Raw genomic sequence first — 14,260 nt, 5'->3', positions numbered from 1 at the left:
GAACAGGTGCAGACAATGGGAGGGAACGAGGAAGGGCTGGAGCTCCCTTAAGAGGAGGGGTTAGCGATCGTGACAAGCACCTAGCATTTACACCTGTGTTGAACAAACTATCTTCAGACAAATCATGGTACAGTAAAAATAGCAGAGATGAAAACACATAATTTGATATACTTTGAAGTGTATTTTGAAACGTCACAGGAAATATCAAAGCTAAGTTTTACTACTTCAGGAAAGCCGACAGATGGCAGAAATACAAGAAGTAAGTAAACCTCCCCAAAAGGTTGTTTCAAATTGGTTCACTCAGTTTATTACATTGTGTCTCCAGAATACCCCATTTCAGAATAGCTGATGTTTGTTTATTCAGTCTCGTATAATGTTGAATGTTTATTAACAAATAAGTTGCAAGTGAATTGGTTCAGAGCTACTACATTTATGCAGTTTGTAAAGGGATAATTAAATCATTAGATTTCTGGCAGCAAAAATTGTTGAATATGTCTGAAATATAATCCTCTATATTAAATTACTTTTCTATACATTCTTTGTCATAATTATTACTGGCAGTACAGATATGAATATGCATGTACACCAAAGTTTCCACTTGATTTGAATATGTGATATCCTGTCTCCAATACTTAGATTAAGAAAAAAATAAAAAGACAGGCTCTGCACTAGAACTACATTTCAGTAATTAAGATTCTAATGTACTGGTAATTAGTGAACTAGTCAGATTTACAGCCAGTATCAAATTAGGAATACACTGTAGAAGCAGGTGAAAAAAATTAAATATATAGATAAAACTTATACTTAGATAAAACTTAAATCTGTCAGATGACATTTAATGTAGTGTATGGTTTCATATGCAGTTAGTAAAAACATAATTCATAAATACAAAATGCAGAGCTAGAAGAGGCTATTTATTAAAAAATACTTAGGTGTTCTTGTGAACATATCATTTATATCTTCTATACAATGTCGGGAATCAATTATAAAGGCAAAAAAGGTAGGTCATACAGTTAAAAGCCTAGAATTTAAATGAAGCGCTGTTGTATTAAAACTGTATAACACATTAATAAAGCCTAATCTAGAATATTGTGTACATTTATGGTCACCACATTATAGAAAAGATGCTGTTGATGTAGAAGCTAACCAGAAATCAGCAACCAGAGACTTTCAAGGACTTAAGGGAATGTCTTACACCAACTAACTGAAGGAACTGAACCTCTTTAGCCTTGAACAGAGAAGACTACAAGGTAGCTGATACCAGTATTCAACATCCTCAAGGGCATTGACAAAGTCTGCTCAGAATATACGTTCAGAATGAACAGTGAAACACAAACCAAAATACACAAGAGGAAATTGCACGAAAGTGCTTTTAAAATTGAGAACAGGAGGTACTTCTTTATTCCAATGGCTTTGGGAGTATGAAACCAAGCTACGCAGCCTTGTCATCAAAGCTGATACCCTTGTTTCTTTCAAGAAACAACTGGAGATCCTTGGATCAATTAACTACTAATTACTACTAATAAATTAACCAACTGGATGGGTGGAATGGCCTTGTCCTTTTCCTCCTCTGGTAAAAGCAAAACCTTATTGAATGATGAACAAAAAATCAAATGCCAGTACTAGTGTTACTGTATATCATAATTAGTGATTAACATAACCATTTTCATTAATATGTCAAACTATAACCAAAGGCAGTGATACAAAACTCTGAAAGGTCTTTGGTGTCTGCAAATTTTCCTTCTACTTCAGTTCTTACTAGCCTCTGTGAGATAATTACTAATTAAACTGAATCAGTTAAACAGTTTTCAATGTCTTCCTCTAAGGATTTAGAGAAATCATGAATACTCCAGAATCACAGAGTGTTATCCTTGAGGGCTAACATTTATGCACAAACTGTGAGATGTGTTCTTAAGACTTTGGACTTTGCATGCTGCTGTAAAACCCATACCTGTTATAACACCTATAAACTAGTTGAGCAGAACACAGCAGTTTTTCTCTGCTCAAAGCAACAAAAAAATGTTTTCTATCTTTTGCTCTGCTGCTTCCGTCAACCTGCTTTACAGCTGCAGGTAGCATGACTCTACTAATTGTCACTTTTTTTGCAACTAAATGGAGATGTGCAGTTTTTGCTTGTTTGTTCAGATGCATACAGTATCTGTATTACTGGTATTACAACCTTTTACTGTTTTAGCATAAATCAATGCATGAAGTTAAGAGCTGCTTTTTACTGATAGTTCGATTTGGATCTGATAGCCCATCATTTTGTATTCATGGCGAAACTTTGAAATCTATACAAAGTCAGACATTATTAGTTAACCCCTGTGGGAGATTCATAACAGAAAATAACATAAATGCCTCTGTCAATACCACGCAACAGGTCAGTAGCTTCCACAGTGGTGGGGGAGGGATTTGTTAGGAAACTTAAAACTATTGTTTTAACACTCACTTTCAGATGTGGAGACCCCATGGAATGGGTACCCCTTGTTTCAACTCAATCCGGAGGAGGGGATCAACACCTCTGTCCCCAGTTCCATATCGGCGGTCTTGCAGTTGCTAAGTTCCCTGAAGACCAGCCAGGACCCAGACAACTACCCCATTTTGGTGGCCACCCTGGCATATACAGCCCAGCGAGCCAAGTTCGCCAATGGAGAAGAGAGGCAGCAATGGACAGATCTGTTCATTGACACTTTCAGAGTTGCATATGGGGACATCATGGGGGACCCAGATGTGGCTCTAGGTTTATGTTAGATGGAGAAAGGCTAGATTGGTGAACATCCTCCCTGTAATCTTTCTCTCTAAATTTTAGCCTCTGATATAAATCTGATATTTTCCATCAATGATGCTACCAAATTCTTAGTGTACTGCTTAACCAAATCAGAAAAAAACCTTTTGCCCCATAGCAAAATTCGGTCTCAGTTTTTAGAAAACCGCTTTTGAAGAGCAAAATAAAGAGAACTTAAGCATTTTTTTTTCTCTAGAAACAGTTTACAGTTTATCCTAGCTTCTACTTGGTGATACTACAAAGCACACATTGTACAGTAGCAAAAATTTGAAAGCTGGCCTGTAAACATTTTTTCTCTGAACATATGCTTCCTGTTTCAAATTACTGTATTTACAATATTTTCCTTTAGGATCTTGTAGAAAATTGAACACATCTACATTATTGTCCACTAAATGCCATTTGAACATTGTCCTGTTTCTTGCCAAATAGAAAAGTATTTCCAGAAGAGCTTCAATGTTGGTGCCATTACTGTATAAGTATAGTTACTTTGGGCAGCAAAGTAAAGCAAACAATGAATTTTAAAATATAATTCTGCATTTATATTTTAAATAAGATGGTTTCATATAATAGAAAACTAGATTTTACAGATCATTTTCAAAAAAGCATTCATACAGTACAATCGTTTAAATGTTCAGAGAAATCAGCATTTGTTTGGAAAATAAGCTAAACTGATTTCTCAGATGGAACATATTTTCCCTGTGGAGAAGCTACAGTACTACTGTACTATACATCTTAGTCTTTGAAGTAATAAAAAGAATAGTTTTGCAGCTTGTTAAGGTATTTCAGGATGTATGAACATGGATATTATAGAGATCAGAGTTAGGAAAAATGAAAAATTGCCCTATATGCAATTTGTTTGCAACTTGGTATTCAGCAGTATGTTGTGTCCATATGTGGAAGTATTGTATATAGACAGGAAGAGAGAAAGATTACAGTCAATCGATCGCAAGAATGTTTGGCAAAAAAATAAATGAGCTATTTGACTATTATTTTTTTCGATAGCCTAAAAATTCATTCAGATCTGTGCGTGTAATGCCATACATTTTACTGCACTTGGGTGTGTTTAACCCTTGTCGAATGGGTTGTAAAAGTCTCTTCCCTGAGTGCTGGCTGACACAGAAAAAAAGGGCTACAGGAGCTCCGTAAATGAAGAGTGTTGTGTTCGCTACCCAAGAACTTTCTGTTGGCTATTGCCGCACCAACCCCACATTCACGACAGTGCATAGTGGAGCGAAACAGACCGTGACAAATTTGCCAACAGTTTGATAAGTTTTTGATAGTTGTAGTGTTTGAACAAAAATGATGAAGCAAAGAGACCGAAAACTTACCATTACCATAATGGGAGCATGATTATTTTTTTGTACTTTTGCATTCAAATCTGCAATTCTACCGTCTATGCGAAAAAGGGAAATATAGAACAACATTTAAAAAATTTCCCGCTAAAAGTGAGTTACGGAAAAGAAAGTGAAAGGATTAAAATCTCAACTTGCAGCAGTCGGTTTTCACAAGGCCTAATACTAGAGGGAAAGCGGCAATCATCGCATTGTTCCGTGTGAGCCATGTCCTGGCTAAACGCAGAAAATCATTCAGGGATCGAGAAGTAATAAAAAATGCGTTTGCTGAGGCTGCTGACTTGCTGTTTGGAGATTTCAAAAACAAACATTTTTGGCAGGTTCAGACAGCTGTTGCCAGAAATCAAAGAGTTTCTCAAGTCGTCTAAACATGGTGAATATGCCCAATTAGAGGATGACCAGTGGCTTCTGGACTTAGCAGTCCTCAAAGACTTGACTGAACTGCTGAATGTCGAGCTGCAGGGACAAAATAAAAATTGACACAATCAACAGTGTCAACACGTTGACACGTTGAATTAAAAAATTACAAGTGTTCTCAAGTAAGCTTCTCAGTGCCAATGCTCACATTAAGGTAGGATATTATTTTTTCTAAAAAACATTACTTGTTCACTGTAGCATGAATCACTTGCTTTTATTTGCTGTCGCTTTAGTGATGGGTATCGTTATTGTACTGATGTGCCCACAGTCTGCTTTTCCTATATCAGAGCTTCAAGTTCACACTGGTAGATCACACTCCACTGCCAAATGAAAAAGTAGATCTTACACTATAAAAGGTTGGGCACCCCTGGGCTAAATGTATGTTTTGGGGGTAATATATTTATTCAGATGTGTTTTTGATTGGATTCCCCAAATAAAACAATTTGTTCATATCAAACTTAGCATCTTATCATGAAAATGTAAAACTGACTAAACATAATTTTGTTATTTTTTTGCAGAAATATCCCAATCTTTTTTTTACTGAAGCAAAAGTCCCACTAACATTCCACACTTCACTTGATGCCATTACACAAAGTAAAAATACAACATTTTTTAGGAAAAACCTAACATCTCAGTATAATTGCTCATGAATGTATTATTTCCTTCACCTGATAACTATTAATTAAATGACAGTAGCCTCAAGAAAGTACTAAACATGTTACAAATTTCAAAGAGATCACAATTTAGAATGTGCTTTTTTATGAGCTTTCATTCCATTCTTGGACAAAGTACAATTAAACAAGAAATAACTACTATTACATTCTTCAAATGAAAATAATGGTGTCCCTAAGTAATACTGTAATAAATATCGATCTAAATAAAACTAAAGAGGTTAGAGTGTTCAGCTGCATCAGTAAACAAGCTGCAACGGAACAAGCAGCAATCAAGTCCACACTAAAAAAAAAAGTTTTCTTCTGATGTTAAAAAAAGTTTGACTTGTAGGTAGGAGCAGTAGAGCCTTGATGAAGTTGTGTCAGATACTTTGAGCTCTGTTCTCCAGACTTTGCCACTTCACGTCTGAGCCTCTGTTGTCAGCTAAAACTGATTCCCCAAGGAGCAGCACATCATTGGCCAGGCTTGATCTCTTTTTTAGTTTAATCCTTTATTTGGGAAGATATAGCACTTGAGAATAATTTCTAATTTACAATAATACCCTGGCCAAGAGGTGTATGGTAATGCTGTACAGAAAACAGTGAAGGATTAACAAAGTATTGTAACAATATTTTTATAAAAATATTAATAACATAACATGATGTGTAAGTGCAAGTATCAGGCAGAACAGATTTAATCAACTGAAAATATCATCTAGTACAACTGTGGATAATGTTTAGTTTACTCTGTAGATTATTACACTATTATTTTAACGAACTGTAGTAAATTTTGAAGACAAGAGAGAGTTCCAGTTAAAGATCTATAACCTACCATTCTATAAGACAGTGAAGCATTTGTTAGGTATGCAGACCATTCAGAGTAAGTGAAAATCACAAAGATGGGTGTGATAAGATTCACCAGTTATGAATCTTATGGCAGAGTGTAGTACCTGGTACCACCATGTAGTTTCCTAGACAAGGCCTATAGCTATTTTGTGGCATAATCCAAATCATGGAGTTCAGATATTTGAATTACCCTAGAGGAATATACAGTATAAAACATTTTTGTGATTAAGGAACCAATTCAAGACCTGACTTTAATTTATAATCTATTCATATGATTTTTTAAATTTAGTTATTGGTTTATACAGTATATCCAAAGTAAATTATATTTGCACTCTTTTAAATGGCTGGAGCATATTGGGTGAAGTATTTTGCTAAAGGGAATAACACCAGTGTCTCACCTGGGTTTGAGCCCACATCTTTTTAGAGCCGGGTCCAGAACCCTAACCAAAGATTCCTGCTGCTGCGTTTTGAACATTCTAAAATGATTTTAATATTCATATAATAACCAATGACCAACGCCTTGATATTTAGAAACCACGACTTGCTGCCACTACTTCCTAATTTAAACGTTAATTTTAAGAGTTTTAATTTAAAGAGTTTTGTGCTCATTAGGAAGTTGATTTATTTTTATTAAGTGGGTCAGTCAATTTAATATTACACAAGCAGCAAGTTTTATAAAGATGGTTCAATAGGTGCCATAGTGAACCGGTATCTTACTGCAATAAATTTGACAAAGCTCAGCTTTGTAATTAGTTTTGATTAATTGCATGACTGCCTTTGCCCTAAACTATAGCTGTAGTACATTTGTGTTAGGTGTTCTAAGTTCACTACATCTGTAAGCTGATACATTAGAGCAATCTTGTTTGCAGACATTCTAAAGTTGGATCAGGTTGGATGTATGATATTTGACTACAGCTGGTAGCTCCACAGTGTCTTAATAAGAAAAAGTGACTGAAATGGCTATTCCAAAGTGATCATTTCATTTTTATTTACATTTGGTTAAATTGATTAGAATCATTTTGGAAGATTAAGATCATTTAGGACAAACTGTACATTAATAATAATAATAATAATAATAATAATAATAATAATAATAATTGCTTACACTTATATAGCACTTTTCTGGACACTCCACTCAAAGCACTTTACAGGTAATAGGGACTCCCCTCCATCACCACCAATGTGCAGCATCCACCTGGATGATGCGACGGCAGCCATTGTGCGCCAGAACGCTCACCACACATCAGCTATCAGTGGGGAGGAGAGCAGAGTAATGAAGCCAATTCATAGATGGGGATTATTAGGAGGCCATGATTGGTAAGGGCCAATGGGAAATTTGGCCAGGACACCGGGGTTACACCCCTACTCTTTTCAAGAAATGCCCTGGGATTTTTAATGACCACAGAGAGTCAAGACCTTGGTTTTATGTCTCATCCGAAGGACAGCGCCTGTTTACAGTATAGTATGGGGCATTAGGACCCACCTAGACCGCAGGGTGAGCGCCCCCGGCTGGCCCCACTAACACCTCTTCAATTATTGTTTGACTTCTTCTCATGTTATAGTTAATAATATTTAACACTATATATCATTCTATGCAGTTCTTTTATTGTTAAATCTAGACCATATTTCCAAATCACCGCCTTATCATTAACTATGCTTGATAGTTTTGGAGTTCTATCAAGATATGCAATTCATTGGTCCAGGTTTGCTGATGTATGTTTTCCCATCTGTAGAAAATGACAGAAAACATATGTGAACCCCCTAGGTATTTCTGCATTCTCATATATTTCAAACCAAAAACGTAATTAGATCTTCATTAAAGTCTTAATAAAAATGAAGATAGATAGATGTTAATTAAACATATAACACAAGGACATAAAATATGTTTTGATTTCTTTTATTTAAACAAATGATACAACCATAAATATCTTTGTGTGAATAAACATGAACCCTTAAACTAGTGGCGCTTCCTTGGGCAGCAATGACGTCAACTAGACATTTCCTGTATTACCAATATTGCTTCTCGATAATATATATGGAAAGAAACAAGCTACAGATTTCCTCCCACAGTCCAAAGACATACTTGTTTAACTGACTTCTGAGAAAATCTGTCCTGGTGTGAGTGTGTGCCTGATTGTGTCTGTGTGTGCCCTGCAAAGAACTGGTATGGTGTTCAGTGTTGCCAGGTTGCTTGCTGGGATAGGCACTGGCTCCCCTGAGACCCTGTTTTGGATAAAGTAGTCAGAAAATGGATGGATGGACAAACTATAAAAATGAGATTTAGTACAGGTTTATGTAAATCATCATAATATGTATTTATATCCAAATTGTCCGACAATATATTTGATTCCTACCAACTCTCAATTTTTGGAAGTCTGTTACGTTTAAAAACATAAAGGACATACAGTACTTCACATAAAAGTCCTGTGAATCTGTGAATGTAGTGCAGTTGTTGCTTTAGGTTCATTGCCATATAAATTGTACTGCTCTGTGAGCAGTTTGATATATTTGGAGAAAAAATGTCTTTGTGCGTTTTATATGAGAAGTTCACCTCCACAGGTTATTCATTTAATGACACTGTGGTTAACCAAATTAGAAGAATACAGAGTGAATTTACTTCAGTACTTTTTTTTAATAAAAAATCAAATAGATTATGTTAATATATTGATAGCATGTTGCAACCTGTCTGGAATGTTATGTATATTAAATGATTTTAAATGTCCTTGACTGCAACAAATGTTTATTCATTAAAAAACATTTATTGAAAAACTGTGTAGAATGGTCATTTAGACCTATATATTTTTTAATATATTGTATGACTGCATACTGTATGAATAAAGGCCTAAATCAAAAATGTGTTTTACTTTATATTAATGTGCTTTTAAAAGTACATTTTTCATCCCTCTGAAATCTGCAAAGTGGTGGGCATTGTGGTGGTATTGTTTGTTCAAAGATTACTTTTCTTTAAGTGGTTTAAAAGGATTAAATGAAAGTTCCAGCTTCTTAATAGTTAGCAGTCATACATGCACAAAAATTAACCCTGTTTATGTCCTTCAGAAATGGCGGTATCGGCCTGCACCCAGCGCCCTGTGGACGTGGTCTTCCTATTGGATGGCTCTGAAAGGATTGGAGAGAAGAACTTCCAGCACGCTCGTGGCTTTGTGGAGAGAGTGGCACGCAGTCTAGTGCTGGCCAATCGTGACAATGATGAGCAGCACGCACGAATGGCTCTGATGCAGTACGGCAGAGAGAATGAGACACAGATCATATTCCCTCTGACCTACAACCTTACAACCATCTTGAACAGCCTTGGTCAGATGAAGTACCTGGAGTCCTCTTCTAATGTGGGCACTGCCATTATTTACGCCATGAACAATATCGTGAACAGCCAGGGAAGCCGGCTGTCAAGACGCAACGCTGAGCTCTCCTTCGTCTTCATCACTGATGGCTTCACAGGCAAGAAAAGCCTGGCCGAGGCCGAGATATCCATGAGGCGAGCAGATGCTGTGCCCACAGTGATTGCTGTTGGTAGCGACGTGGATAACGATGTGCTCTTGCAAATTGGACTGGGAGACAGGTCGGCCATTTTCCACGAGAAGGAGTATTCTCAGCTCTCAAACGCCAACTTCTTTGACCGTTTCATCAGGTGGATCTGTTAGTGTGAAAATCACCAACCTGCATTTTTTAAGCAAGAAAGAAATATGCTCAGAATAACACTCCCCATGTTATACCCTTTTCTAAAATATATTTTGTAGGGATTTTTTAGTCAAAGGAAAATATTACAAGCTTTTAGGGTTGTTCAGTGCCTTAAAATTATTTTTTAATACTTTCATTGAGGTGCTATGGTAGAGGAAGACTGGAGATGTAAATGTAAACTTTGTTTTTCTCCATAAACATATACATAATTTACCACTAATACATCAATGTATAGTTTTTTTCCAGGATTGTTTTTTTTAGTGAAAAAGTCATTCACTCTCTTGAATGGAAAGGTTTTGCTTACAGCTTTTTACCTAGACACCATTTTAGAAGAGATTCCTGCTCTCTGGAGAGAAAATGTCATTAGTTCTGCTATGATTTTTAAAGATAACAGAAACATATTAACATTAATTTTCAGATATTCATATATAAAACATGATTGAATTATGAATTTATTCATGCACTGATAATGAGCTAAAATTATGGACAGGAGCTGCTTTATGAGTGTGCTTAAGATAAATCTTCAGATAATAATGTTTTAGTAATACAAGGATCTTGTAAATTTCAGAAAAGCATGAATACACCTAGGACATGAATAATCTTAACATATATTCCTGTTTCTTGAGCACTTGGCACTTGAAATAAATTTTAAATCACAGAATTAATTGGAAAGCTGAAGAAAGTGGCCTGTGGTAATTAGATTTTTTGTTATTATGCCTGTAGTATCTTTGTGTTATACTGTACTACATGATTATATGGTTATATGAGTGCGTATTTAAATGCTATAGGCACAATTGCAATATACACTGCTTGACTGAAACCAGCAACATATGCATGAAATTATGCAGGTCGCATATCACAGTTTAACAAGTTTTATTTGGCCTGTGTTAACAGAAAGGCATAAAACTGTATAAAATGAATTGTTGTGAAAACATTGCCATGGAAAGCCGCCAGTCCAGAGTTTCAACAAAGAATGAAATACAAACTGATTTACATTAATAATTCATAATGATGATATTTACCAGATTTATCTTAAAAGCAGTTAACCACTCATTCACTTTGACCTTGGTTTCATGTCACATTGACTACAGCATGTCTCAGTGGTTATTACTCTCCAGCATTACAGATATGCATTCATACAGTCCTCCTACCTTTAATTTTTAATAATATAATTATCAATGCATTCACTGTTGAAAGCATTTTAAATAGCTAACATTTACCTAAGTCATTAGGATATGGGCATCTTTGTATAGGATTTTATTTTTTTCTTGGTAGGGTGTTTTTTTAGACTTATTCTTTCGCAGCAAGAAAAGCACTTACAAAACTTACACATCAAGAATTTGTTTTTTTATATGTAACTGATACAATTTGAAGCCTGTACTCCTCACATTTAAATTTTTTGCAAACATTGACCATGTTTGCACTCACAGAATAAACACGTTTTTTTAAACAATAAGATATGGTAAATTCAAGGTTTTTTCTGTGTCTGTTAAAAGTTAATAAATTTGAAATAAAACATGGGTTATAATTGACATTATATTAATTAATTATACAACACAAGACTGGGTGAAACCTGGACAAATTTGTGGTGGCATGTCTCGCTGATATTGTCATCTTCTCTCGAAATTCCCTCGAAAATCAAGGGAAATGAAATCTTGAGGCGCAACAGGCTTTCAAAGAGCTGAAAAAGTGGTTTATTTTAGCCCCTGTGTTCCAAGATCCATAACCTTCCCAGCCTCAAAGTGGAAGTAGATACCTCAGACATAAGTATGTCCTAGCACCTAGGATCTGAACCAAAACACTATCCATGTGCCACCTTCTCCTGAAAATTGTCCCTGGTGGAGCGAAACTATGATGATGGTAACTGACAACTTCTTGCAATAAAAATGGCCCTAGAGGAATGGAGACACCTGCAGGAATGAGCACAACATCCATTCATGGTATATACTGACCACAAGAATCTTGAATATGTTGCAGTGTTCCTTTTCTAATCCCTGTTTGATTCTATATCAACCAGGCACCAAAAACATTAAGGCTGATAACCCCTTCTCGCATGCATGCCTCTGAAGATGCTCCTCCTGCACCGGCCACTATCAGTCCTCCTGATCGAATTGTTGGAGTGATACTATTAGAAGTTGAACAAAAACACACTGAAGCCCAGGCCACTGAACATTCTGCCTGATAAACAATATGTCTCGACACAAGCCAGACAGGATGTCCTTCAGTGGGGTCATTCTTCTAGACAGGCAGGACTTCCTGATTGTACCCATACACTGGAGCTCCTCCGCAGGTATTTCTGGTGGCTGTCCATGAGAACCAACGTGACTACCTATGAGAATGCCTGCCTAGTGTGTAATTAGGCAAAGGACTCCAGATGACCACCAGTGGGACTACTACTCTCTTTGCCCATTCCTGATCATCCGTGGCAGCACATTTCTTCGGATTTCATTACTCCCCATTCCCGGGGGTATTCCGTAATTCTCACAATTGTCAAAACTTCCCACTTCATACCTCTGCATAGACTAACATCTGCAGTTCAAATGGCTGAAATTTTCACCAAAAAAGTGTGCCGGCTCCATGGATTCCCATCTACGAATCTATCTGATGGGAGGAGCCTCAATTCATTTCCCAATTTTGGAAGGCCTTTTGTTGAAAATTGTGAATAAGAGTTGACCTTTCATCAGGATACCACCCAGAGACCAACAGTGCACAGGTGAATCAGGACCGTAAAACGTATCTGGGCTGCCTCGTATCCGCATTTCAGGATGATTGGGCACCTTCTCCATTGGGCCAAGCTTTTTTTGTAATATTTTGGTGAACATCTCCACAGGGAAATTTCCATTTGAATTGTTAGTACAGGTACCATTCTCCTCTCAGAACAATCCACAAACATACCAGCTGCAAACCGAGCAGCTAGGGACCTAGAGGGAGTTTGGAGGGTTTCACATATCCTTGTTAAAACACACACTGACCACTACATATAAACCAATCACCACTCCACCTGTGGAAAATTTTGCTTGTCCTAAAACCCTTTCTGGACTCACAAAGAGTCAAATCCAGTTTGCAATATTTGGTCCATTGGAAGGGAAAAGGGCCCCAAGAGCGACCTTGGGTCCCTACCCGGCTGTCATGCCCGGGCTGGGACCGATTTGCGTCCTGCTGTTGCTAGGGGCATTGCCACAAGCTTCCAAGTTGCCACTCAAACTAGATCGGGACACCTTTCAATCAAACCAAACCGCTGTATTGTTGCTCCGTCATTAGAGCCTCACCATTTGTGCGAGTGTTCGTTTCTCTTTTGCCAGTAAATCAGCTACATTCTATTCGCTTTTTTCCTGTGCAACGATCCAGCAGATACCCCTTCAAGTTTTTTCTTTTTACTTTTGATATTTTTTCTTTGCCTTTTTGTTTTTTCTTTTTTTGAAATTATTACAGCGCCAGCTTCCCAGCTACTTCCTGCTTTTTATTTTGGCTGGGAGCCTTTTCTTTTTTCAAAGACACAGATCTAAACAGACTGTCTTTCCTTCTCCTGCCTGCATCAAATCTCCCTGTTAATTATTGGTCTGGTCATTTGCTGCTTCTATAGAAACATCTTTAGTGCACTGAGAACTGCGATTGGGCTTCGACCAATCATCACACTGCAGCACAGCTTACCAGCAGCTGCAGCATAACAGTTACAATATGGAATCAAATTGCATTTAATTGTGATCTTTTGCCATTGATCAACAAAAAACACAATTCTACATATCCTCCTAAATTATAAATATAAAGCAATAAATAAATTGTTACATATGACAAACATAGCCTTTGCTATGACATACCTTATTAAGCTATAGTGCAAACAATTTAGGAATCCACCTGTGGGCAATTAAGGTGTTTAACATCAGTTCAGGTTAAATATACCTATTTCTGGGAGGTCCTAGAATTGATTAGTACAGCTTCCAACAAAAACTACATCATGAAGACAAAGGAGCATTCAGAACAGATCCGAGATAGGGTTGTTGAAAAACACCAACTAGGAGAAGGGTATAAGAAAATTTCCTGTGTTGAATATAAGTGTTGGATATCACCCAAAACACAACAAAAACTGAAATGAGAAAATATGTCACAACTGTGAATCTGCGTAGAACAGGGTATCCTCAAAAACCCAGTATCTGGGTGAGAAGGACATTACTCACGGAGGCCACCAGACAAATCTAAAGAAGATACAGTTTTCCATGGCTAAGATGGGAAAGAACTGTGCATATAACAATGATCAACCAGGTGCTTCACATATCAGGGTTTCATTGGGGAATGGCAGTAAACAAGTGGTGGCAGCATCATGCATGCTATGGCGATGCTTTGCTGCGTGAGGGCCTGGAAGACTTGTGAACATAAAAGGGAAAATTATTGACAGTTCAGTGAAAGTTTAGAAAGAGGTTTAATCTGTTACAAAAAGGCTTCTTTGGAGAACAAAGAGAACAGAGTCATACAATTGTCTCTCTCTATCCGGTGTACATGTAGATGTTCACAAGGAG

At 36.9% G+C, this 14,260-nt stretch overlaps 1 protein-coding gene across 2 annotated transcripts in view; it reads left to right on the top strand.

Moving 5' to 3' along the window:
• col6a2 (collagen, type VI, alpha 2) overlaps nt 1-11,202 on the top strand; it is a 50,939-nt gene extending 39,737 nt beyond the window's left edge. For both annotated transcript variants that reach the window (XM_088931454.1, XM_088931455.1), the window contains exon 29: nt 9,108-11,202. In XM_088931454.1, the coding sequence (XP_088787580.1) occupies nt 9,108-9,709 (602 nt within the window). In that variant the 3' untranslated portion in view covers nt 9,710-11,202. The remainder of the gene's footprint in view (nt 1-9,107) is intronic.
• The last annotated feature ends 3,058 nt before the right edge of the window (nt 11,203-14,260 follow it).

This window comes from Atractosteus spatula, chromosome 13 (genome assembly GCF_055471065.1).
Source record: "Atractosteus spatula isolate fAtrSpa1 chromosome 13, fAtrSpa1.hap1, whole genome shotgun sequence".
NCBI classification, from domain to species: domain Eukaryota; kingdom Metazoa; phylum Chordata; class Actinopteri; order Semionotiformes; family Lepisosteidae; genus Atractosteus; species Atractosteus spatula.
This window is presented reverse-complemented; position numbering and strand designations above follow the sequence as displayed.